The 26,362-nt window shown below is 42.1% G+C and overlaps 1 protein-coding gene across 5 annotated transcripts in view; it reads left to right on the top strand.

Moving 5' to 3' along the window:
- nfat5b (nuclear factor of activated T cells 5b) overlaps positions 1-26,202 on the top strand; it is a 44,326-nt gene extending 18,124 nt beyond the window's left edge. For 2 of the 5 annotated variants that reach the window (XM_080843736.1, XM_080843739.1), the window contains exons 2-14: positions 4,006-4,131; positions 13,257-13,890; positions 15,177-15,366; positions 16,088-16,278; positions 16,711-16,883; positions 17,981-18,115; positions 18,217-18,269; positions 18,676-18,808; positions 18,908-18,979; positions 19,503-19,606; positions 19,757-21,875; positions 22,083-22,323; positions 22,583-26,202. In XM_080843736.1, coding sequence (XP_080699862.1) covers positions 4,006-4,131; positions 13,257-13,890; positions 15,177-15,366; positions 16,088-16,278; positions 16,711-16,883; positions 17,981-18,115; positions 18,217-18,269; positions 18,676-18,808; positions 18,908-18,979; positions 19,503-19,606; positions 19,757-21,875; positions 22,083-22,321 — 4,169 coding nt within the window. In that variant the 3' untranslated portion in view covers positions 22,322-22,323; positions 22,583-26,202. Of the gene's footprint in view, positions 1-4,005; positions 4,132-9,485; positions 12,681-13,256; positions 13,891-15,176; positions 15,367-16,087; positions 16,279-16,710; positions 16,884-17,980; positions 18,116-18,216; positions 18,270-18,675; positions 18,809-18,907; positions 18,980-19,502; positions 19,607-19,756; positions 21,876-22,082; positions 22,324-22,582 lie in introns of those variants that run through there. The other 3 variants (XM_080843738.1, XM_080843737.1, XM_080843740.1) reach the window with 3 other exon arrangements.
- The last annotated feature ends 160 nt before the right edge of the window (positions 26,203-26,362 follow it).

Here is a 26,362-nt window from a genome sequence, read left to right as displayed (position 1 = left end):
CTTCCTTGCTCTGATGGACAGAGCTCTTCCACTTCATGTCCAGTTCCATTTGCCTCAGTATGTCTGTCTTTATCTGTCTATCTGTCTCTCTCTCTGACTTTGGATGTTTATCTTTTACTCAGTGTCTCCGTTTCTGCCTGACAAGCTTCCCCATGACAATGGCACCAACCTGTTTAGCTAGTTAACAAAGGGAAAGGGCTCTGTTAACATAGCAAACAAGGAGTAGAGAGAGAGGGAGGGAGGGGGGGGGGGGGGGGTCGGGGTGTGTGGGGGGCAGGGGGTGGGGAGGCGGGGTCTAGCAGGCCCTCAGCCAAAACACATTGCCACACCCCAGGTGCCAGGGCTAGTGAGAGCAAGCAGGAGGAATGTGTGTGAATGAATGGGAGAGTAAGTCCTGTCTTTCTCATGGTGAGTGCTTTCCTCTTTTTTTTCCGCATTGTCTTGGTTGTTTTCGACCCAGCTACATCCCTTGTTTTTTTGAATGATGCACACAGGAGACTGAAAAAAAAAAAAATTCACCAGTGTGAGCTCTACTCACATGCTTAGACTTCAGAAAGGGGCTGATCAAGGTGAAAGTTAATTAACACACAATATTGGTTACGATGTGATTTACATTTTAGTTGGGATGGTGTATGTTGTTTCATTCAGATACTATTTGAGGGTAGGTTTCATGGCAAGCTTGAGTCTATTAGAGAGAAAAGAAAATAGAACATTGCGGGAATTCCACACAAGATACTTTTCCTGTGTGGAGAAATCGAGTTTTCTATTGAAACTATGAAGAGCTAACCACAGGGAAGTCCGTGCTCACAACAATGCCTGTGGCAATGGAGCAAGGGGCCAGGTAAAGCCACATTAGGTTTTTGACATAGTAAAGATAGTTGTTTATCCCTCAAGTTAATTTAGTGACTTTTGTTTTTCTTTTCCCTTGGTGAAAGAGCAACTGTTTTCCGAAGTGAAAAGCAAGCACTGTTTTCTGTTTGCGTAGGAAGAAACTATGCAGCAGAATAGGAATTTTCACTCTTTAAAATGAGTGGAAACACTTTGAACAGGCCAGCCACTGATTCCCCACCGGGGCTCTGAGAGCAGAGTACATATTTTCTGTCTGTGCGGTTGGCAGTCTGTTTACTGGAAGGGCCCTGCACAACCAAGCACGTGTGTGTATGCGTGTGTGTGTGTGTGTGTGTTTGGTGCGTTTGTGTGCACTCATGTTTGAAGAGGTTGCTTCTAAGCAACAGATCTGTGGTTGCTGATGCAGAAACAAAATGTGGACAATTGCTGGAAAGGCTTAAAACACTTTGTAGATGACCAAACAAAAGTCAAAAGAAAAGAATGGCTTCAGGTGCTCTCTATTGCCATGGTGAGGAGGTGGTGATTTAGTATTGACTGAACTGACAGACTATTCATATCATCCATGTCATCCGTGTCTTCTTCAGTAACCTTAAACTTCTCAACAATGGGAGTATTAAGATTCATGATAAAACCAGAATCAGCTATGAACTATGAAACATTGCTGGATATTGCCGGTAATGGTCTCTTCTCCCATAATCTCTTCAAATGTCCTCATTGTCTCCATATCACTTTTGGGTATCATAGGGGCTCAGAAGGTAAATTAGCATAACCTGTTCTTTCTCATGTAAACAGATTGTAAATTCTGTTAAACGACATGTCAGAGGCTCGGCCAGCAGTGTGTTGATAGTTTGTATAGTTTTTCATTTTCTCATCTTCTTCAGCTCTTTATGGTTGCCCTGGAGATGTAGGCTTTCCTGACACTTCAAGAGGGCTTTAGCATGTCTGTGCATGTGGAGCCGATAGAGAATCAGAAACAGGCCGTCAGAGTGGGCTCCTTTATAAACACAGGTCGGTGACTCAACGGCTGTATTAGTTTGTGACATGTTCCTTCTAAACACGTACCAGATTGGAAGTTTCAAACGGATGCAGCCACATCATAGACTCATTGAGGAGGCATTGAGATCCGATCACTTAGACCACATTCAGAGGTGGACAGGGCCGCAAATGGCAACATTCTTTTAGCACTGTGTTATTTCGTAGTTTAAATGTCTTCAGTATTAATCTACAATGTAGAAAATAATAAAAGTCAAAAAAATGATAGGTGTGTCAACTTTTGACTGGTACTGTAGATGTATTACGAGTGCATAAAAGTTTTTTTCAAAAATCAATAACGCACTAAGTAGGCCTAATGTCCGACGAGTGAACTTGTCTAACCCCCCTCTAGGCAGCTGGTTTTTAAAAGCAAGATTTTCTAGAGACATGAGTTTCAAATAATGAGTATTATTGATAAAGCCTGTCTGCTCTATTCAAATACAATTCAGTATTAACAACAATAACAAGATAGCATAAGCTTACGGCAACCAACGACTGTTCTATTACCTTGCTAGGTGTTGCTAGCTAGTTAACTCGTTCACATTCCATTGCTTTACCAGGTGCTGCTGCTGTTCTCTCCTGTGCCTTCTAGTTGCATAAAAAAAACTGGCAAAAAATGTAGTAGACTCCAAACATCTCTTTCAGCGTTGAATCCAAGTCAGTTTTAAGATGAGCTAGCTAGTTTTTTTTTTTTAAATTAAAGCTAAAGCTTAAAGGCCAGTTTACTGGGAGATATTAGTGTTTAGTCTAAACATTTTGCAGTGGTTTCCAGGGTGATGAGACCTGTGTTTAGATCTTCAGGTTTTATTGTGATGCTAATATACAAGGCAGAGTTACATACTACAGACGTACCCATGAGAGGGGCACAGTGAAAGAAGTGGGGGCACTGTCCCCTCATGTATTTGGTCTTTACAAATGGAAATGATGTATGTGTTTATTTACATATAGCACGGAGAACTGAGATCCGATCATAAGTGGTCACTCGAGAGGCATGTGGAGGAGCATTCTAATGCCAGCTGTCCACTTGTGATCGGATCACGCAAGATGTTAATGCCAGGTATGAACAGGGCCTTAGCCTGAGTCAGTTCTGGTGCTATGAGTCTTACTTTACATCCCCACCCCCCACCACTTTTCCACCCAACTCACACTAAAGGCCTTGTGGGCCCCCACCAACTAGCCTTGTGTGCACCCACAGTGTTTTTAAAGCTGTCCATCAGCATGCTGAACATGGCTGGGAGGCATTGTGCCTTTGAACCCATAAATAGTGCCCTGCCATTGATGAGCAGAGGTGGCAGCAGGCACTGGTCCTTGGCACTCAGTGGTTGGTTGGTTGGTGGGTGATGCGACCCGTTGGCAGATCATGGAGACGTGCTCGGAATGCAGCCCGAGGTGGTCTTTATCTCTGACTGCCATTTATAAACAATCAGAGCTCTTTCCAAAACCAAGGAGAGGACTGATCTGTTTGCTGCTGGGAGACCCCAAGGACCGTTCAGGTGTTATGAAGGAGGTCGATATTGTTACCATCGTAGACAAAAATATAGTAAACTAACTTTGCAGAAAATGTTCTTGGAGTTTCCAAATGATGTGTAGTGACTCTAAAAGCAAAGGCCCTTGGCAATCATTGTTCAGTGCTAGATTTGGTCGTACAATTATATCACTTACCAATTTGTGGGCATATGAAAAAAAAAATATATATATTGATGAGGCACCTTTTAGGGTTGGTAAACAATCAAGTGTGATTGTTGAATTCAATAAATCGCATCTAAAGCTGATTATGCTGGTGTAACACGAGATGTAAGCGGCCATCTAAAAACTAGGTCAAAACACTGAACTAAACTTGCCGGTGCCGGCAGACAGGCCTTAGTTTACCACACTGTCCCACACAGAAACTGGAGCGGCCATTCTGAATTGTATAATAATAACAGTTTAGGGAATGAGGACTACAAGACAAACTCTAATGTTCTGATGTAGTTCTGAAAAAAAATGTTCTCCAACAACAGGGAATGCATTTCAAACTAAAACAACATGTCACCACAATTGAATTGTGTTAAAAAAAAATCTCTGCACCTTGCTCAGTAAGGAGAAGAATTCTCATCACATCTCACCCTCCCTTTCCTCACCTAGAGTCGGTGTATGACCTACTCCCCAAAGAGCTGCAGCTGCCAACCACCATTGAGCCGAACCTCGGGGCCATGAGTCAGAAGAGCGGCGGAGAGGCGGGTCCTCCTCCCTCGACGGCGTTTGCTTCAGGTAGGCTGTCTCTTCTGCCTCTCTCCACCCTGTGTCTCTACTGCATTCCCATCACTATGGTAACAGTGAGCAGTGCTGCGAACGGTTTCATCCTGTCATCTTGATGGCCACGCTTCTTTAGGCTACCTGCAAGACATTATTATGCCACACAGGTCTAGGCAGCATGCACTTGGCACTGAGGAACCTAGACCTATGCGCAGGCAGGGTGCATCTTGGGTTGACAGGGATTTTATGTAACAAAACATGGAGTTAAGAATTGCAAAAAATTCGCACACACTCATGCACACACCAAACACACACACACACACACACACACACACACACGCACACACACACGCACGCACACACGCACACACGCACACACACACACACACACACACACACACACACACACACACACACACACACACACACACACACACACACACACACACACACACACACACACACACACACACACACACACACACACACACACACACACACACACACACACCCTTACCAGGCCTGTGCTGAAGACTGGAGTTATGAGGTCTAACTTCCCTCTCTCTCTTGGGCATTCTGTGGCCCTCAACACCAAGTGAGCCACACCATCTAATCCAACTTCCAAAAACTTTCTTTTTTTCCGGAAGAAAGCCATTTTCACATTTCTGTGTTGGCTATGCATGTTCATTTAAAGTTGGTGTTTATTGACTCTCTGTTTTCCCAAGAGAGACATGTGAAATTACTGATGGTGGCTTGACCTCTTTAAGGTCTAGCTTTGTCTATGTGGGGTTGAAAGGATGTAGGAATTACCCAGCTATAGTTAGCAGCCCTTACCTTACTGAAGTCTGAACCAGGTGGCTTAATGGATTAGGAGTGAATGCACTGTCTGGTTGTACATGAAGTCAACAAGTACAGATGTCACCTCCACTCATCTGCATGCACTCAAAAAGTGAATACATGACTGTAGACTTGTGTCCTCGTCAGGACAGAGACAGTAGTTAACAGGGTAAAAAAAACATAGCTGTTTTTTTTTTTTGCAAATTGTGTTAATTTAATCTAATTGAAATTATTTATATTATATTTAAGTAAGTACGAAGCTCAATGGATGCCACTGTGGATATTTAAAAAGCCTAAAAGTCCTACTGTCTCGTCCCTGCCGGGAACACTGTGCCTTGCAGTCGGAGTCTAAGGAAACCACGTTCATTTTTCCATGTGACATGCTTTCATGAGGGGAGACATCCTAGCTCCATGGAAACAGCAGGAAGACAAAGTCCCTTTAGCTGGGCTGCTTAAGTGCTCATAAATGTGGCAGCACAGTCTGTTTGGGGTTCACTAAACAAACTTCAATCAAACTCGAAAAATGAGACCAGGCAAACCCCTCTCAATCCAGCAAGGGAAGCTAGAGCAACTTCCCCCCCCACATCAAATTTTAATTGGCTATCATATCTTCCCAAATATGTTTTTTCAGACTAATATCAATAGTGTCTGGGTACAAAACCATCTCGGTACTGCTCACAATAATCATTGTTTGTCATCCAAATCGGTTGAAGTGATACCAAAATGAGAAACAGGGGACTTCACTTCTTTTTCATGTGTTTTTGCTGTTTTTCAACCAATTAAGTCATTTTTGTTTACAGCTAAATTGGGGCCCTTGGTTTTGAAAAAAAAAAAAATGCAAGATGGTGGGGAAAAATTAGGCTACTTTAAATCTTTGTTAGTTCTTCTTGATAGGCCGAGGAGGAATGGAAAGACAAAATTAAGATTCCTCCAATACCAAACAAAAATTTGTACTTGAACATTAAAAAAAATGCTATTCACTTTAGTGTCTTTTACTCTGCCCCTTTATCAAAGTACCCAGGTTTAGGGTGAGTTTGAATAAACCAGGAGTCTGTTGCCTTTGGACATCAGTACCTTACTGCAGCACATGCATCCCTGTGGCGAGGCAGGACTTGCTGGCTGTAGCAGAAGGAAGGTGAAGTATTTTTAAGCTTAAATGAATTTTAATTCGGGACTGTAGGTTTCACTGCAAATTGGCCTTACATCTTCTGGCTGTTTTCTCTTCTTTTTAATTTAATATCCTATTTCAATATATATATATATATTCAAAATGACTCAAATCCTTGAATCAAGGGCTTGTTTTATTCAGTGAGCCATGTGGTGTGACAGATTCACAGCGGCTGTTAATGTTCTGTGTTCACTATAGAGGGGCAGTTTGTAAACCAAACTCGCAACAGATTCCAGATAAGGTTTTGGGAAGGGGATGGGAGGGGAGAGGAGAGCTGTGGATTTGTGGGAAAGTGAAGGGGCATCTTCCCCTCCTTTCTCCTGTTGATTCTTGTTTGGTGCCCCCCTCTGGAGTCACACCTGTGAAGTTAGCCTGTCGCTCAGGCTGCTCACTACCATACTTGTTGTTGTTATCCCAGTCTTGCACTCGCCCTCTTGTTCTCCTAAGCCCCCCTTCCCATAGTGCCCTGCACAGCCTAGTGGTGTGTCAGGGGGAGCCCTTACATGAAGCTGCCACAGTCACTGCCTCAGCGCTATGCCATGCTATCTATGCTAAACAACAACAACAACAAAAGAAGAGAGAGAGAGAGACACACACACGCACACACACAGTGCACTTGGCATACACGTCGACCACTTTTACTTCTTGCCTGCTATTGAAAACTGCTATTCATAGCTTTTGCCTACCATGACAGTCACTGCTGGAGTCCCTGTGTTGAACTGTAGCTTGACTTGACCTTCCCCCTTCAAGCCCTCGCCACCTCACACCCCTGCCACTAACCCTCATCCTTCAGAGCTTGCACTCTCTTTTTCTCCTCTCTGCCTGTCTTTGGGAAATGGCTAAAGTCAATAGTGCTACAGGGAAGACTTTGGGGGTGCCTTCATGTCAAATGTTTAAATGGCTCCTAATCTATACCCCATAAGGTTTTTTTTTTTAATTGCTTTGACCTTTTTAAAAAGCTCCTTTTTTGTTAAACTGTTGTTTTTGATGCCAGTGTTTGTTTTTTATTTCTCTTGTCTGAATTGAGCATGAATCATTGATGTTTTATGACGTCAACTTTCTTCCTTGCCTTTCAGTTCATCCAGAGTGTTTAAAAAAAAGGAGAGAGGGTGGGGTGTGTTAATAAGGAGTCTTTGGGCAGAACGGTACAGACAGAGGGCATTCTCATTAATGTGTTGAATTTATAATGAAGGATTATGACGTCTCTGCTCGGAAACCTGACAACCTTTTCCTTTGGCAAGATATCTGAGTTCAGAGAAAGCCAAGTGCATGCGTGGCATACATTACTATCTTCAAAACCAGTGTTTGCAGACAACTTTGTTTTCTTCTCAGAGTTTGGTATTAGGGAATAGGTACCAAATAACTCCACATTCAAAGATCAGCGTCAAAGCACTTACTAGAAAATGTGCTAACACTGTTTGGTATGTTTTTATTTGACTGCAAGAATGTGTGAATGCACATAATGTTGTACTTTTTTTTGTTTGGCATCTGTAGATGTTTTATTTTCTATTAATAAACCTAACTTGCATTTTAGCCGGCTCCAAAGGGGTGTGGGTTGTGTGACAGTGTGTCAGTAATGAAGACATTTAGTCCCAGGGGCCCTTAACTCATCAAATCTCAACCAAGGGTGCCACCTAGGTCGGTCTGTCTTGTAGACTTATTACCATGTTTTTTTACGTTTTGCAAAATCGTGTCTGAATGCACTTTCAGTTTTTTTTTTTTTTTTTCAAGTGACATACATTCTGTTGTAGTTTGGAACACAGTGTTGTTGTCAAGGGCAAGAGTGTTGTTTTTTGGGGTCACAAAGGTGGAGGCAAGGGCTTGTGGGTAATATGTATCTTGGGAAATGTACTGACAACTCTTTGATCAAGACTTTTATCTTCCAAAGTAGAATAATTAAGCTTGATTCTGATCACTTGATGTCTGTGTCAGTGAGAGGCTGATTGATTTTTCTCTGGGGTTGATTTTGTTTGTCAGCTTTGTGAGATCCATTTGGTCTTTCCGTCTCCTTGATACCGTGAAAGATCATATGACCAACTATCCCACTGCTTCCATCTGCTGGGACCTACTAAGTACCTTGCAGAAATTTGAATGTCTTCAATTCCTTGGAGATTGGCCTGATGTTTTGCAGCTACTTTCAGCATGATGAGATATTTTAAGCTAACCAAAACCTTGTAAAAAAAATGTGCACCAATAACCATGCAGGGCTATTAAATACTATCAAATATTGGACATATAGTAGCCTAAGTAAATATATGCAGGAAGTACATTTAATCAAGCAGTTTGTTAAAACCACGTGTTTGTTTGAATTCTCCCATGACAACAAATTTGTGAGTAGATAAACACAAAATAATCTTTCTTTTAGCCTTGTCTAGTTTGAATATTGAATACCAATGCATTTCATTATTTGGGCTCTTAGTACAAATACATTGCTCATGTTTCTGATTTGAGAAGCTCTCAAATTTCAGCTGTGGAAGTCAATAAAAACAGTCCCTCTGTTCCTCAGTGCCACACCACGCCTCCCTCCTCTCCCCTCTGCTCAGTTGGCATGAAGGAATCAGTTGAGCAAGAGATCTGTCAGCATTAACAGCCACAGCACTGAATTTCTCAGGGTTATCAAATACACAACAGCTTTACACTGCATTGATGTCTGTTTAAAAATACATCTTTTCCTAACACATTGGTCATTGGTGGGCTGGACCAAAGGCTTCAGATGACAGAATGCTGAATCTCAAAATACTAATTTAATTATACATTAATTATTTATATGTATAATTTAGTAAATGTGTAAATATTGTCCCTTATCTGTAGTATGATACTAAAATGTACGCAGATACACAAGACTCAACCCAGTATACCCTCCTTGGGGTCTGGATTCTGGGCTTTGTAGTTGAAGGCGCTTTTATTATACAATTGCTTTCTTTTGAGAATGACTTGTTGATGAAATGTTCAATGAAGAATGGGAGGAAAACGAATTCAGAATGCAGAAGCCCACTTTATAAGGAGACTTTATAATAATGATCATCTTAAAGTAGCTGCAAATCCATCAGCATGGTTCCAATCAGTTGGTCTTCATGATTGTTATGCTGCACTTTTTTTGCATGGTTTAACATTATCTAGAATACTTCTCCTTCAAATAATAATTTAAAAAAACATGCTTATGAAACATTTTTATACATTCATTAATTTAATGTCAACTAATGCTTGATTTTCCTCAGTCCAGAGCCATATTTATTGCACTTCAAATCTTTTGATTTATTGAGTTGAATATTGAGAAATGGTCTCTGCAGTGTGTGAAAATGGAACTTGCTTGGCACTTTGCAAACTGTGCTAGTCATACAGACAGAAGGGGGAAAGGGGAACAAGCCCACTTATTCTCAGCCTTTGACACCAAATCCAGTGTCATGAAATATTATACTTTATAAACCTTATTTTAAAGAGCATTGTCCACCATTATTGGGTGGGGATTGACACTGCTCTTTTCGAGAGACATCGAGTTGATATTTCACAGCCCTCAATGAATTCACTGTGCCTTTAAGACGCATGTGTGTGTCAGAGTGTGTGTTTGTAAGAGTTTCTCATTTTTATGTTTGAGCGAATATTATGTTAATCAGTTGATATGCGAACTTTGTTCATTTTGTTTTATAACTATTCTAATCTCTATGTTTTGCTTTTTGTGTATTACATTGATTGGCTCTGGCATTATTCTTATTGGCCAAATTTGGATTTCTTGCTTGTGAGGGAGCCTTTTCTGTTAACGGTTTCATTCGTCTTAAAGGTACAGGGTCTCTGTGGTTGATGGGCTTTCAAATGTCCTTATAGATGTGAAGTGGAGTTGTGGATACAAGCAAAGAGCTGCACTGTTTGAAAGCATTCTACATCCGGTCCTCTGGTCATTGGTGGTCAAATGTGTGCTGTCGCTTCCTTGTGTAGCTTTGCATCTTTTTTTTTTTACTGTCTTGTGTCTGAAGTCTGTGATTGTATATTTCAAGACAACAAACCAATCATACTTACGTTTTGGTCGTGACCGAAAATTCTGTCTTGCGGGAATTTTTTTACGTATGACATTTTCAGATATGTTGAAAAAACTGACAAAAAATGTACACTATTATTAGGCAGCACAGTGTTCAGTTCAGATGAGTAACCAAGCAGGTTTGGTTGAACTTCCTGGCCCTCTGCAAATTCGTCAGTTATCCCAATTTTTTGGGCAAATGACTTGAATGGTGCCTTCAATCAGATATCATTTTTGTAAATCCTCACAGATTTTCAGTGGGGTGTAGATTTCTGTTGGACACTACCTGGACACTTAAAACACAACTTGCCTGTTCCTCTTTGCTCTTCAGCAAATCACCATAAGGCCTAACCAAATCACCATAAGGCCCAACCAAATTTCCATAAGGCATAACCAAATCTCCATAAGGCCCAACCAAATTTCCATAAGGCAGAACCAAATCTCCCTGTGTCGGGAAGTTGTTCAAGGTTTGAGGGCATCCTGTTTCTGGTGAACTTTGGCATGATCTGTTAAACCAGATAGCTCTTATTTGGTTGCACATGACCGAATGATTGTTGGTGTGTTCTGGTGTGGTTGGGCGAATTACAAACTGCCATTTTACTGTCTGCGGTGGAGGGGGGGGGCCTCCTGCATTTCTACCCTTATAACCTGTTTCTTTAATCGTATCTGAATATGAACTTGAATCTGTTTGGCAGTTGACTTAATGTCCTGAAAACCAGTTTACCGGCCAGCCACTCAAATTTGATATCAGTCACTTTCATTTTATTTCATTTTTTTTCAGGTAGAGAGCACAAGCCCTTGCTTTGTTCTGCTGGATCATTAGGTCCCCCATCTCTCTTGCTTTGCTACCAGTGCGTCTGCACAAGCTGTGGCATTACATTCTTATGGATTACTCAGTTGGGCTAACGGCATTTTGTTGATTGTTCACCGACACTGTCAACTGAAAAGTTCAACAAACTAAAACCAAAGCTGGTGTTACCTGCCACTAGCAAGGCTAGGCAGCTAAGGTTCCACCTCATAACTTTGCTGAACTCTTTGTAGCCACGATGAAAGATCACAAATGCCTTGATTTTATGGATTCATAAAAGCCCACTATGTACTGTTTCAAAGAAACACACCGCGTTCTGTTTCAAAGACACGGCAGTATTACAATGAATCATTACTGACATATTGTTGCAACAAGACATTAGTCCCACATATTTGAACATTTGGAATGGAATAACTAGACTGGCATAGTGAAAGAGGAGGCAGGAATATTTACTTGGGTGATTCCTCAACCGGAATTGGTGTTTTCCCAGTGAATACCAAACATCTAACTCCTATCCTCCAGCATGCAGTCTATAAGATTTCAATAAAGTCACAATGTGGACAGATTAACTAACAGAAATGTCTTAAAAAGTTTCGCACTTTTCAAAATCCTACAATGCCAGGTCTCTCTATAGACTCTGCAGACATTCCTTTTTACTGAGCATTCCTTTGACTGGTGAATTGCAGTTAAACATTTCTTGGGATTGACTGAATGTGGTCTGAGTAGCGCCGGCATGGCTGGTAGAATGTTTAAGTGGCTGTATTATAGGCCCTGCTGTCTGACAACGCTCATGTTTCATGTCTCGTCACGTCTTTATTGCCCAAACCTTCATGCAAAAGAGCTGCTGATAAGGCAGATTAGTGTGTCTATCCCTTTTTTGTGTTGGACTACACTTCACTCAATACATTTCATTTTCCCTTGTGAAACTCACTTTATGGGTGCAATTCATATGTATGTGCAATTCATGCATATGTGTAAGCACAGTGAGAGGCTCTGCACCAAGACAAATTCCCTTGTTTGTGCAAACTAACTGGGCCAATAAAAGCTGATTCTGATTCTATTCAATTCCTGTCAAGGTGTGGATGGTATACGCCCGTCCTACGACTTGCAGACTGTGACCATATTGATCAGCGGAGGGCTCCATGCATCCACAGCGCAGAATGAATGTAAAATAAATGAATGTACACTGTAACTAGACATTTGATAACATCCTGCTTAATCGGTCTGCCTGAGCCATAGAATATCAGATTTAAAAACAGATGCACGTTGCACAGCCTAAATCATTCTTTAATAATTGGTGATATGCTGCTCATATGCTCGATTTCCTTTTTGTTGCTGTTAGTCAAAAATAACTTTTCATAATCCAAATGTAACCTGTAGTTGTCTGTCCCGCATCATCCTATTTCTGTCCTGCCTGCATGATAACTCTGTGTGCCTTACATTACAAATCCTGTGGTGATTGGAGTGCTTTCAAAAGGTAGCCTTTGCTTGGGTGTCCACATCATACCGCAGACACACTTACGCTGTGGGAACAAAGTGGAGATAGGATGGTTGAGCAAGGTCTCTTGAAAATGGTTCCATTTTCACACAAAAAAAATCATCTGAATACTTTATTTCAACATATTTTTATGGTGGTCAGCTGTTATTGCTCATTCGTTGTCTCGTTTTTATTCCAGGAAGTTCCCTCTGAAGCAGGGAGTGTCTGCATATAAAATGGTCTGCAGGTCTCTGCTTCATAGGTCAGAAGCTGGTTTATTCTGTTCTTGTGGCTACGTGCAGTCCCAACCACCAAATTGTTTCAACCACTATGAGAAAAGCACCAATTGGCTTGCATCATCTTACACATGACAGGGGAAACGGTTCTTTTTACCATTCACTTAAGAGTTAAATAAATTGACATGTTAAGTGTAAATATACATATACTGCTTTTACACACTGCCTAAAAACATATACAATGGCTGACAAACATTTGTCATGCTTATTTTAACAAATATGCATTCAAACATTTATTTTTCTTTATGCCTGTCAACTGAACATTTCATGAATGAAACCAATTCTACTACTTAAGCTTTATTCCCAAGTTTCACACATCACACTCAGCCACACACTCACACTCACACCATGATGCAGTAAAACAAGAAAAACAAAAGTTACAAAAAAAAAAGATGAAATTATAATTTGGAACAAATTTTAGTTAAAAAAAGAAAGAAAGAAAGAAAAAAAGCAGTTGTGCTCAAATTTCGCTGCTTGAATGGGACTGCTAGCCAGCGTATATGTAGTAGCCTTTATTAACTGTTGAATTGTACACACTGCAGATGCCTCGTCCACCTCCTCTCCTCTGACCATGGGAAGTCCCTGCAGTGCTTTTCCCAACTCTTCCAGCTCCAAGGCGCACTCCTCTACCTCAGCCACAGAGCGGCCGCCCGCACCCAGCACCTGCACTCCCGGAGAAGTAAGTAGTCGGGGGTTATCTGAGCTGTTGGATGCAGAGGGCAAAGTGTGTGGAAGCAACGCCAGGACCATGGGAAAGAAAGGAGGAGGAAGCGGAGGAGGAAACGGAGGAGGAATGGCTGCCCAGCAGGCCCAGCCACATCACCAGATGACTCCATCCAAGCGCCCCGTCTTGAACATCTCGCCCCCGCCGGAGGACCTCTTCGACGACAGCCGCATGTCCTGCCAGGACGAGCGGTCGCTGGACTCGGAGCAGAGCAACAGCATCTGGACGGAGAACTCCGTCTCCAACTTCAGCCTCATGAGCTCCAGCTCCTACAATGACAACACGGAGGTGCCCCGCAAGGCCCGCAAGCGCACGCCGCGCCAGAGGCCCGGACCAAAGCCCATCCCGGCCCAGGAGAGCAGCATGGACATGTTTGATGCCGACAGTGCCAAAGCGCCCCACTTCGTGCTCTCCCAGCTGGGCTCAGACAGCAAGGCCTGCCCCAAAGGAAGGTAAGAGTCCCAGCTCCCCTGCCTAATCAGATGAACCTGCTGTTGCCTTCAGCTAGTCTGGATCTACAGCCACCCCTTTGTGGGCTCTGTAATGTGGTCCTCTGACCATATTCAGTCAAACAGCTCTGTCCAGAGTATCTCTGGACTTAGTAGAACCAGGCTACAAAGAAGGATTCTTTTTTTTGGTTCATACTGCTCTGAAACCTACTGGCAATGACTCTTCCAAACTGTATACTGCAGCAGTGTAAAGGTTCTGAACTTGACTTCATGTTTTTGGGTTGTTGAGTGACTTGCGTCAGCTTTCAGATGCACAAATTGTTCATGCACAAAGTGCCCAGTGAAAAGCAGCCAACATGTTTCAACAGGAAACCTGACGCTGTAACCTAAGACTTCCTTCTTGTTTATAAATTAACACTGAGATCTAAGGCAGGATGGGGCAAGCTGTCACATTTGAATCTGTGAATATTGAGTTAGAGAATCACTTTACCAAATCTGTTTAGAAAAAACCCAAGGCTGAATGAGAATGGGAGCACTATGAACATATTTTGATATATATTAGAATAGCGGTAGTATGCCTGAGCAGGACAATTTACTCCTTTGATATTCATTTTGCCCTTCTGAATACAGCCCAGCCATATTTGTTAAATTGCAGCTGATGGACCGGATCCATCTCACTGGCTGAGTTAATGTCTCCTAGTAAGTCCCTGTGGTGGGGGGGGGTGTGTGACTAGGGGCCCCCGTCTGGCTGGAACTCTCTTAATGGACGAGTTCTAAATCCTGCCAAGACCTTTTCCCACTTGGAGGAAGTGTGGTGTGCTGCCAGAAGTGGGGCCTGTCCTTCCCTCCCTTAGATAAACGAACACAAGCTCCACATACTTCTGATGAGTTACACATCTCTCCCCTAGGCCAGGCCACTGATCAGAGCACAGAGTTTCAACCAAGGATTAGATCTCCCTGCCACTTCAGTATGTAATCAGTTGTCTGATTGACACCATATTTGACCTCTGAATTCCTGTCATATTTGTTTAGAGGTGATAAAGCTGATTATGAAGGCAGTACACAGGACTCCAAGTCAAACTGCCATGAACTGTTTTTTTTTCCCCCCTCCTGTGCCCAGCTTACCCAAGTGAGAATTATGGGCATTGTACCTGCTTCCCAACAGTGAGGGAGTGAGGGTGCAGTGAGAGGCCAATTTCAGTCAATTACTTCAACAGTTTTTTTTTTTTTTTTCATGTATTCGACAGCAATAATGGAGAGAATGTGATCAGTCGAATTCTCCCTTTCAGTTCCACGGACGGTTGTCAGGGGTCTGGTCTGAAAGGAGGTACGCTCTGTGGCCAGTTCCCTCAGAAGAGCGAGGGCAAGGAGCTGAAGATGGTGGTGCAGCCCGAGACCCAGCACAGAGCCCGCTACCTCACGGAAGGCAGCCGAGGCTCCGTGAAAGACCGCACACAACAGGGTTTCCCCACCGTCAAGGTGAGTTACTATACACACACACACACACACACACACATATCATATGCATCCATCCAAATCAAACACACACACACACACACACACAAACCTTCATACACACATGTGGGTATGTATACTGTTAAATGTCTGTTTGAAAAAGCTGCCACTAAATCTGCCATTGGCATTGCACAACTTGTTGGCCTCACTGAGTAAACTGTGAGAGATGGCTCTGGGCCCAGTTAAGACTTGTTTTTAGACGTGGTGCAACTGATCTCCCACTGCTGCCTTTGCTCCACATTTAAAAAGGGCCCATTTCGTATTTGAGATCTCTCACCATGATAAAATAAGAGAAAGAAATCCTATTGTTTTTGCTATCAACATCTATGATGGTTATCATAAAACCGTACTGCATGCCTGGTGGCTCAAGTTGCAGACAGGCCTGATACTTCTTGTGCCATATAAAAACCTTTCCTCTTTTTTGAAAACAACAACTTAAAAGGAAGTTTTGGTGTGAAAACACAATGAATGTGGAAAGGTATTTGTAACAGTGCATTTCAACCGCATTACCACATTTTACCATAATAGCAATCCACCAGATAAGAAGGTGCAAGACTAATGGCGTAACTGTGTTTAAGTAAGCCTCCCTTAGCTCTCTTCCATAGCCCATATAACAGAATAGAGCCGTAAAAGGGATTTTGCAGATACGCATGTATTCATTCAATCTTGCTCCGTTTCTTCTCAGCTGGAAGGGGTCAATGAGCCCGTGGTGCTGCAGGTGTTTGTAGGGAATGATGTGGGAAGGGTCAAGCCCCATGGGTTTTACCAGTCGTGTCGGGTGACTGGACGCAACACCACAGCCTGCCGGGAGGTTGACATCGAGGGCACCACCGTCATTGAAGTATCCCTTGAGCCAAGCAACAACATGACCTTGGCGTATGTCACAATAATGTATATTTTCATTTCATACAGTAGGAAGGAGATTAAAGTGGCAGAATGTTTTTTGGAGTATTTTGATCAAGGCAATATGGACAGCATGCTTCACACAAGAACATAATGTAGAAATAATCAAGTAACGCAAGCTTTAGAGACAGATAGGCCCTACAGTAGATTGGAAGACAAAGGTAGAACAGAAAGGCATCAAAAATATAAATAGAAGATATAAAATATAAAAAGTATCTTGATGGAAGCATAAGTGAGCACTGACAAATGTATGATTTAAAAGCCATAAAACTTAAAAGGATGTGCTTAGAAGCTCAAACACAGAATCAACAATGTGTGTAGTGTGTTAAGTAGTGCACTTGATTGAAGTACAGTACTTTATGGGGTTGTTCTTCGTCCTGCACTCACGGACTGCTGTCTTTACAGGGTAGACTGTGTGGGGATCCTGAAACTGCGCAATGCGGACGTGGAGGCTCGCATCGGGGTTGCCGGGTCCAAAAAGAAGAGCACCCGGGCCCGGCTGGTGTTCCGGGTGAACATCCCGAGGGCGGACGGCTCCGTGCTCACGTTACAGACGCCCTCCTCTCCCATTCTGTGCAGTGAGTGACCCTGGGTTATTCATAGCCTTCGCCTCCCAGCAGCGATCTTCTAGGAACCCAGCTGGCCCGCCTGTCACCACATAGGAGAGGGGGATTAAGGGAGAGGGATAATGCTCATTTATATCATGAGGGTTAGAGAGTGGGAGGGGAAGCGACAAGGAATTAGATTTTTTTTCTCTCTGTGTCCGCTTTTGGATTTTCAAAATGGCACTTAGGTTGTCACTGTAATTTTGAAGGCTTCTACTTTGTGTGATAAGTATGAAGGCAATTCTGCATACATACATCAGTCATACATTATTTTAATTTTTCCTTCAGTTGTCTTTATCTGTGCGCTAGTAAGAGGGAATCCATGAGGTTTAGGGTATAGTCTGTGCCTGGTGTCCAGGGCCTCACAGGGTGTCGACACTGTGCTCCACAGCAAACACAGGAAATGGCGCTGATGGGCTGAAGAAAGCCTGTCTTTCTTGTGGTTTGTCTCAGAGGTCTGTGTTTGAAACAGGAGAGCATGAAGAAGGAATAATGAAGAGAAAGGCTTTGTTTACATGAGTTGGTAGTGCAATCTGAGTAGGGGCACCTGTGGCCAGAAAGTTGTGAGCAGCCAATGAAAGCCTGTGGTCCCTTTTAAATCTGCCTCTCTGTTACTGAGACGTGAGAAAGTGTAGTTCTTCTAGAGTACCTCTTTGACTTGCCATATTCAAAACAATAATATTCATAATTCTTGCAATGAATAGGAGAGAAGCTTCCAGAAGCATACCCTTTGCTGATTTAGTAATGTTTTTAAGACCCTGGTTGAAATCCCAGACAAGCACTTATTCCTGTGTGTTTTTTTCCTTGTAGCAGACGTCTCTGAATGTCTGACTGTGTGTGAATATCCATTTCTGCATATACTTAAACAATATTTAACTATGACTATTAAATATGACTATTTTAACATTGTTCCACAATGGCCTTCCAACATAACAGAATTTTATCCATGCTTAAAATTAATCAATAAATCAACTCTGTGGGAATAGAATTAGGAGAAGAAAGCATGTGTCTGCAAATAAAAAAAAATGCCCATGCCCAATCTCCACCTCTCCATGTGTTCGTATTGACAGCCCAGCCTGCTGGTTTGCCGGAGATTTTGAAGAAGAGTCTGCACAGCTGCTCTGTGAGTGGTGGAGACGAAGTCTTCATCATAGGAAAGAACTTTCTGAAGGGAACCAAAGTCATCTTTCAAGAGAACATGGCAGGTATGTCATTCTGAAACCCCAGTGAAACTTGAAAAGAAGCACCAGAAAAGAGTACGAGTCATAGTAATGAGATTTGTCTTCTTCTCCTCATCTATCCTCAGATGACAAGTCATGGAAAGCAGAGGCTGAAATCGACATGGAACTCTTTCATCAGGTAGAAATATATATATATATATATATTTTTAAGATGACATGGCAATTTCCATGCCTGTACATCTTTTTCAATTTGCATAGACCTTATACTCTGCATTTTAATGAAAGCCTAGGGATCTGTGTATTTCCCCACCATTTAATTGAATGGTGACATCATAGCCTTGCACACCATACTCTAGCATTCAGACAGTCATGATGTTTTAGCCTACATGCTCCAACCATTACACACGCCTAACCCTTCTGTCATGTCTTCTCACAGTACTACGTTTTGATACACATATCAAAGAGTATGTAGTTAAGTTAACTTGGTCTATTTAATGTAAATGGTGTATTTTTTATATTGCATATACCTCTATGCTCCTGGATGTCCTATCATGTCTATTAATGTTGTATTTCCTCTCATCTAGAATCATTTAATAGCGAAGGTCCCTCCTTATCAAAACCCCACTATATCCTCTCCTGTCTCTGTTGGGGTCTTTGTGGTGACCAGCGCAGGCCGCTCTCATGATGTGCACGCCTTCTCTTACACTCCAGAACCCAGTCAGTGTTCCATTCCCCTATGCATAAACCCATGTAATACCCACGTCTTCATTTGTATACATTTATGTTAATGTGATTTTGTTGCTGCTTGTTTTCCAGTTAAAGTTGATGTCTCAGTGAAGAAGGAGATGTCTTCTCCAGTGAAACCCTGCTCCTATGATCAGATGAAAGGTGGCTCATTCATTCACTACAACTGTTAACAGTCCAACTACATAACTGCATGCTATTTACATTTACATCTATTTACATTTACATTTAATCATTTAGCAGATGCTTTTGTCCAAAGCGACGTACAAGGGAGAAAACAGGCTAGCTACAAGCAATAGAGACCTAGTGTAACAAGTGCAAGTTTAGTACTAGTAGAAGTGCAAATTATAAAGTGAGGTGCTCTCTGAAGAGTTGGGTCTACAAGAGCTTCTTAAAGGTAGATAGGGTCACCCCTTCTCTGGCAGTCCTAGGCAGGTCGTTCCAACAACATGGAACTACAAATGATAATAGTCTAGAATGTATTTGCACATGCGGCAGTGTTAGACAAGTGCAGCATCCTGGGGGGTAACATTTACTCTTACAAGAGCATAAATTATTAATAAATTGTACTCATAGTAGCATAGTTTCAAAGTCTAAAACATTTAATAGTTGCCTCACATGAATAAATGCTACAGGTTAAATATGATGTGTCTTCTGTTTTCAACAGCAATGGACAGTGCCTTAATGGCCCCTGTTATACCTCTTGTTAAAAGAGAAGATGTCACTCCAATGGAGGTATCCAGTAACCCTTTGTCTTCAAGTAACTTCAAGGTATCTCTTAAACCTCCTCACTTTGTAAAGTTGTGAAGCTGAATCTGTGTGCTTACACTTACATGTCAATTCTTATACCAAATGCTCAAATACCAAATTCTTGTACCAAATGCTCTTAGCTAGTGCCCTAACAGTGTGTTTGTTTTGCAGCAGACTCCAGATGTGATAAACTCAACTCAACAGACCTCCAGTATCCCCACCAACAGTGGCTCCTTTCCCAGCGCCCTGCCTTGCCAGCCAAGTGAACAGGACCAGACCCAAAGTGCCGCTTTTACCAGCAAAGAGGCCTTGAGCACCATACAGAAACAGGATATTTCACCTGCTAGTTCTTTCCCGGTGTCTGGGAAGTCTATGCTCCCACAGGGAGCTTTTATGATGCAGGGTATAGACCAGGAGAGGTCTAACAGTAACGTGGGCACCGTGGTGTCTCTCTCCCAGCTGGAGGATTCTGCCCAGCAGCAGACCCAGCAGCTTCCCCTTCTTCCCCTGGATGAGGTGGCGCAACTGGAACAAGCTGTCCGTCAGCTGCAGGCCAAGGGTTTCTGCAGCCTTCCCCTGCAGTCAGAGAGTTCATTGGCTAAGCAGCAACAGCAGAAACAACTTCAGCAGCAACAACTGCAACAACAGCAGCAGCAGCAACAGATTCAGCAGCAACAACTGCAACAACAACAACTGCAACAACAGCAGCAACAAATTCAGCAGCAGCAACAGATTCAGCAGCAACAACAGATTCAGCAACATCAAATCCAGCAACAGCAGCAGATTCAACAACAGCAACAGCTTCAGCAGCAGCAGCATCAACAGATTCAGCAGCAGCAACTTCAACAGCAGCAGCTTCACCAACACCAACATCAACACCAACACCATCACCAACAGCAGCAACAGCAGCTTCACCAACAGCAGCAGATTCAGCAACAGCTTCAGCTTCAGCAGCAGCAGCAGCAGCAGGAGCAGCAGCAACAACAGCAGCAGCAACAACTTCAGCAGCAGCAGCAGCAGCAGCAGCAAGCCCTTGAGAACCTTCAGCATCAGTTGTTTCAGCCACAGATATCATTGTCCCAGAGTCCTCCACAGACCATGGTACAGAACAGTGGCTCCCTCTTCCAACCATCCCAGCAACAACAACAACAACAGCAACAGCAGCAACAACAACAACAACAACAACAGCAGCAGCAGCAGCAGCAGCAGCAACAGGCGGCTCTCTTCCAGCAGGCCAACGATCTTCTCTCGATTCAGACCAGTTTCCTCCAGCAAACACCCTCCCATGCCTCTCCACCTCTGTTCCACAACCCCAGTCCCATGTCTGATACCCAGGACCCACAGGGAGGACTCTTTCACACCCCAAAGACATCACCTACTCAGGAGCAGGTCCAAGCAGCCCTTTTCCAGAACAGTCTGTCAACTCTGAATGGCTCCACTCTCCCCTCAGAGCCCCAGGCATCTGCAACAAGCCTGTTTCTCTCTCAGAATGCTCTGCCAGGTCCACTGCCTGTCAATGGAGGGCATCAACAGCAGCTCACGTTCCTGAACACTCTGCAGACAACGAGTCTCGACACTCCGTCTGTGTTCCAGACTCAGGCCCAGATGTCGGCCATGCAGCAGAGTACGCCTATGGACCAGCAGCAGTGCCCCCAGCCTCAGCAGCCTACCCCTCAACCGGGAAACCTCTTCCAGAATCTCACCCACTCACCCTCCAACGAGCTCCCTCAGACTCAGCAGCAGCAGCAGCAGTCAGCCGGCCTGTTGTTCTGCAACAACCCTCTTCCTTCTGTGAACCCTGAGCAGGCCTCGGGCCTGCTGTTCGGGTCCCAGGCTCAGATGTCCCCCCTGAGCACCACAAGCATGTCGTCCCCAGAGCAGTCCAATCCCAGCCTCTCCTTCTCTCAAGCCAACATGGTGACCGTGAACAGACCAGATTCGTCGGGGCCCATGTCATTCCAGAATCAAACGTCTGTGGTAGGGGGGCCTACAGCGAACAAGCCGCTCCAGCCAAACCTCTTCGAGAACCAGCAGCCCATGCAGTTAACCCCCAGCTCCAACGGAGGGTCTGCCCAGTCTGTTACACTCTTCATGGCCCAGAACAGTGTGTCCCAGGAGCTGCCCCAAGCAGCACTGTTTGCCACACAGAACGGAGTAGCGGCGCTGCAGACCAGCAGCTCTTCACCTGTGCAGCAGCCAGGGTCGCTGTTCCAAGCGGCAGTGAATGGGACCCTCAACCAGCCTAGACAGAATCAGCAGCCAGGACTCTTCCTCTTTGAACTGCAGAATGGTAAACATTTGTGCGCCTGATCTTATAGAATATTCTTTCATGGCCCTTTAAGGCTCCTGAATGTAGACATCAGACTTTGAACAAAACATTTCAAAAGCTTATTATGGTATTGCAGAACTCCATGTTAAATATAAAGTTTTTTTGCCCAGTCATTGTGAATAACCATTCATTGAGGTGTGCAAACATGTCATTTATTTTCTCTGCTAGATTGTGGTGGATTGATGAATTCTGCTGGTACCACATTGTCGGATCAGATCATCGCCATCAGCCAGTCAGGGCAGAACCAGAGGGAGGCTGAAGGGCAGATCCAGCCCATGCTCACCCAGTCTATTTCTGAGTCTGGTAGCATGCAGAGCAGCATGAGCACCACTCAGACCATAGAGAAGATTGATGACCTTCTCGTGAGCCTTCACGACCAAGGCAACAACCTCTCTCGTTCCTATTAGAGGTAAAAGCCTCCACACAAACAGTGTCACTCCATCACTGGATTTCTTTGTACCATATTGTAGGATTTGCGATACTAGCTGTATTTAGCCCATATTTCTACAGATATGATACAGATACAGATTTTCTAACAGAAGTTTGATCCGTAGCTTGCTTAAAATCATATCATGTAATGTCAACCATTTTTCTCATACTGTATATTCCACCATTCTGAAGACATATTGAAAATGTTTCTGATTCTTATTTTGATTCGGTTCTGACAGGACCTTCTGCTCTTGGCTGGCTGATGGTCAGACCAAAACAAAGAGGCTGACAGGTGTTACATTGCTTTCCGCTGTTTGAAATTAATCAATGGCAATATGAATTATCTACTGGATTAGGAGGAGGATACAAGATGCAGTTACAACAATACACCTGTGCAGGATCATCAGGCAAGGCATTCTGGGAAGTACTGCATCTAATGTTTCCTCTGTTGAGATTGCTTCGTATTATTTTTGTGTTGTCTCTATCTAACTGTGAATGACAAGTATCATAGGATAGAAAATTTGAGGTTGTCACGTTTTCAGTACGGCACTCTGAAGTGCAATTTTTTTTTTTGTTTATTTGTTTGTTTGTTTGTCATTACATGTTGATACAAGCTCACATGCATGTGTCCTGTATTATTCAGGACAAGACAGTGTGGACTTTTAACTGTTTGTAACACATTGTAATTTGTATAGCTAATGAACTCTTTTAGATGAATGAAATATCCTATTCAAACTATAGAAATCCAAGAGTAACACTTGTTATGTGCCCTGTGTTCTCTCTTTCCCTAAGCACTTTATAATGTTCTCCATTATGACCAGTTTCTCTTTATGGTGGACTTGACATTTCTGAGCTATTAACTCTTTACCTTAACTAGTGTTTACTGTTTATATATTTCCTGTTATCTCTCTTCATGCGTGTTTGGGAGGACTTCATTTTGTATTAAGTACTGAATACTCATCCCAAGCAAACCCAAAACATTCAGTATGAATTGCTCACTTTATAAATTTAACATATCATTTACTGAATCAAGAAAGGAATCTACCTTTTAGGTCATTTTATATTAATTTGCTCACAATTTTGTAATGTGAATGTTTGAGTATTCTACATGCATCTGATTGCATACATATTTATCATATGAACATTGTATGCCTCACAGTACACGGTATACATCCGCTTGGATTTTTTGTTGTTGTTATTTTCATGCCTTTCATCCATGTTTGAGATTGATCATTTGATTGAAAAAGTATGCTTCAGACCCTTTATCTACTAAGGAGAGTTCTGCATATGCTGCCATATTACAAAAGTTGGCATCCAATTCATCATTTACTTTTTTGTAAATCTTGCCATGGTGCTACTTGCTGGAAGAGCATAGCTTTTTTGCCATGTTATTCCCTACCTTTAACCATATTGTAAATATTAACATTTAGCTTACTGTAAAATACAGTATCAACATTCTTGTGTAAAACTAGCCATCTGAGGGACAGCCGTGGTCTCCCCTCATATCCGGCCTTCTGGCCAGTTTTATGGCTTTACTGGGTTTGGTAGTTCATGAATTTTCTGGAATGTTAGAGACTGGCCATTCTTGTTGTGCCTAAACCATGTGGTGGGTGTGTTCTTCTATCTAAATCTCAATGTCTGGCATGTTGTAGAGATGCCAAACTGGTTTGTGTGTTTGTTTGGTTGGTGGACTTTATGTTTTTGTTTATAAAGATAGTACACATTACCAGGGGCTGGTCTCGGTGGTGACTAATAGCTCGATTGAGCCTCACTCTAGATGTTGATTGTTTATCTTTTGGTGAATATTTTTCCACTGTCTTCATTATCCTCTAATTCATTTGACTGTCGTCAGCACAGAGAGTGTGTAAATCTCTGGGGGAAATGATGTCTGATTTTCGATTGAAGAGATTGAGTGGTGTCCTTTTAGATGTTTAAAGGGACCCGCTCATGAGGGAGGAGTCACACCATCTCCAAATAAGAGCTGTGTTGGGCTTTCATCTCTTTAGAATACTGTTGGATGTGTTTCTACACTGTCACAAGTTTATGTGGGCACGTAGTTGTCAATCTATCATGTTTTCATATTATCTCTTTTCATGTAACCATATCTAATTTATTGTCCGGAGTGTGTAGTGATGGTTTGCTCTCACTAGGTTTTTAGCACTGTAAGCAATGTACACTACTTATGTCATAGGTTGTCAATGAATACACTTTCTATTTTTCATCATTTTGTAAATTAGTAATATATTTGTCTATACTTTGCCCATATAATATGCCTATCCTAGGGGAATGAATGATAGGACATGTATTTTGAGACTGAGGGTGTTCAGCGAAACAGTTGTGCATTCCTGTATGGTCACGTCTTCATTTGTATGTATCATATGCAATGTTGAAATAAATAGCATTGTGATTTTTTTTTCATCCAGAGCATATTTGTTTAGAGATAGAGTAGTCCAAATGAACTGAAAGCTGTCATAAGTGGAAGAGCAGAATGAAATGTTATGCCAACTATGAAGCCATACAAAGAAAAATATCTCCCCATTTTCAGAACAGACTTATTTATGTAGAAAAATGTGTAAATGCTGTAGGTTGCTGCAATTGCCACCTCTTACATTGGACCAATTGCAAACATAAGTACATTCTTGAGATAAATACATATATATATATATATATATTGATATTCATATATATTCTAATGAAAGATTGTATACACTTGAGTTCTTACTTGGTGTTGAACTTGTTTTTCTAATATATTTGCAAAAATAAATCTTTTTATCAGATATTAAGCAGATGTCACATGTAGAATATTTTTTGAGAAATTCAGTGTATGTATGTAAGATTTAAAACAATAACTATATGCACATGATCACACACCTAAAGGAGGACACAAGCAAATAGATTAACTATTTTTTTCTTTAAATCAATTTACCAGTGATTTTGTTTTTCCTCCATACCCAGGGTCCCTTCTAATTTTCAAAATTGTATTTCCTGAGGTACATTTGTATTCTATGTAACGCTTTCAAAATGTTGACCATTCATATGTGATCAAATGAAAAGAATAAAGCAGTCACATAGGGGTGTCACCCAGTGAATTGGAGGATACATATTTGTGCCTTGACAAACTTTATATTTATATGGAAACTACTTTCGCTCCAGTGGTGCCTGTTGCACCGCAGTGGCCCAGTTGTTAGTGGTTGTTGTCCTATCTCAATGTTATATATAGCAAGTCACCAGAACTGTGGCCTCATTTTGGCAACTCGATAAGTGTACTGTGATGTGCAATTTTGTTTGTGCATTGAATGTTATTTGTACAACCATATTCATAGCATTTGTTGTTGGACGACGTCAGTGCCGTTGACATTTGATCTCAACCTGCCATGCAGTTTGATTCCATGTTATATTATATCTGTTACTGTTTGAGAATGTTATCTACATGAGCTTTCTCTTCATTCTTTATGACAAAGAAGAACTATGACTAATACAAATCTGCTGGTAACTGATTTAGCCTTTTAAAATAAATTATAATTTTGTAATGGGCCTCTAACTAGTAATGATGCCAGTAAACAGCTATTCTGAATGAAATGAATCAATCGATGACATTGGGGGAAACAAATTTGTGTCTTTTTGTTTCAGTGTATTTATTAAAGTTTTATCTGAAAATTCAACTAGGAAAAGTATTGCCCTAGACATGTCCGTTGATGGTTTCCACTGAACCATATAGATTTCTGTTTCTGTTACCATGATGCACTGTCAGGTATTGGGAGTACAGATTGCTTACATGTTTTAGCTTCTGTGTGAACAACTTGTTAATCATTCAAATTATTAGACAAAGAAATATAAATAAATAATATTTTTGCTTTGTTGGGGCATTTGTATACTTTTGCAGTTATATTTCTGTAAACTTGCTGCTATCTATCAATAAAATAGATCCTAAATGTATAATCGTGTGTTTCCCTTCTGTTTTTAAGGATACTTCAGAAATATTCCAGGTAAATGATTTGTGATGTCCATGTGGAATGGCT

The sequence above is a fragment of the Sprattus sprattus genome (assembly GCF_963457725.1).
Source record: "Sprattus sprattus genome assembly, chromosome: 8".
Taxonomy (NCBI): domain Eukaryota; kingdom Metazoa; phylum Chordata; class Actinopteri; order Clupeiformes; family Clupeidae; genus Sprattus; species Sprattus sprattus.
The sequence above is the reverse complement of the archived record's forward strand: the minus strand, read 5'-3'. Positions and strand labels throughout refer to the sequence as shown.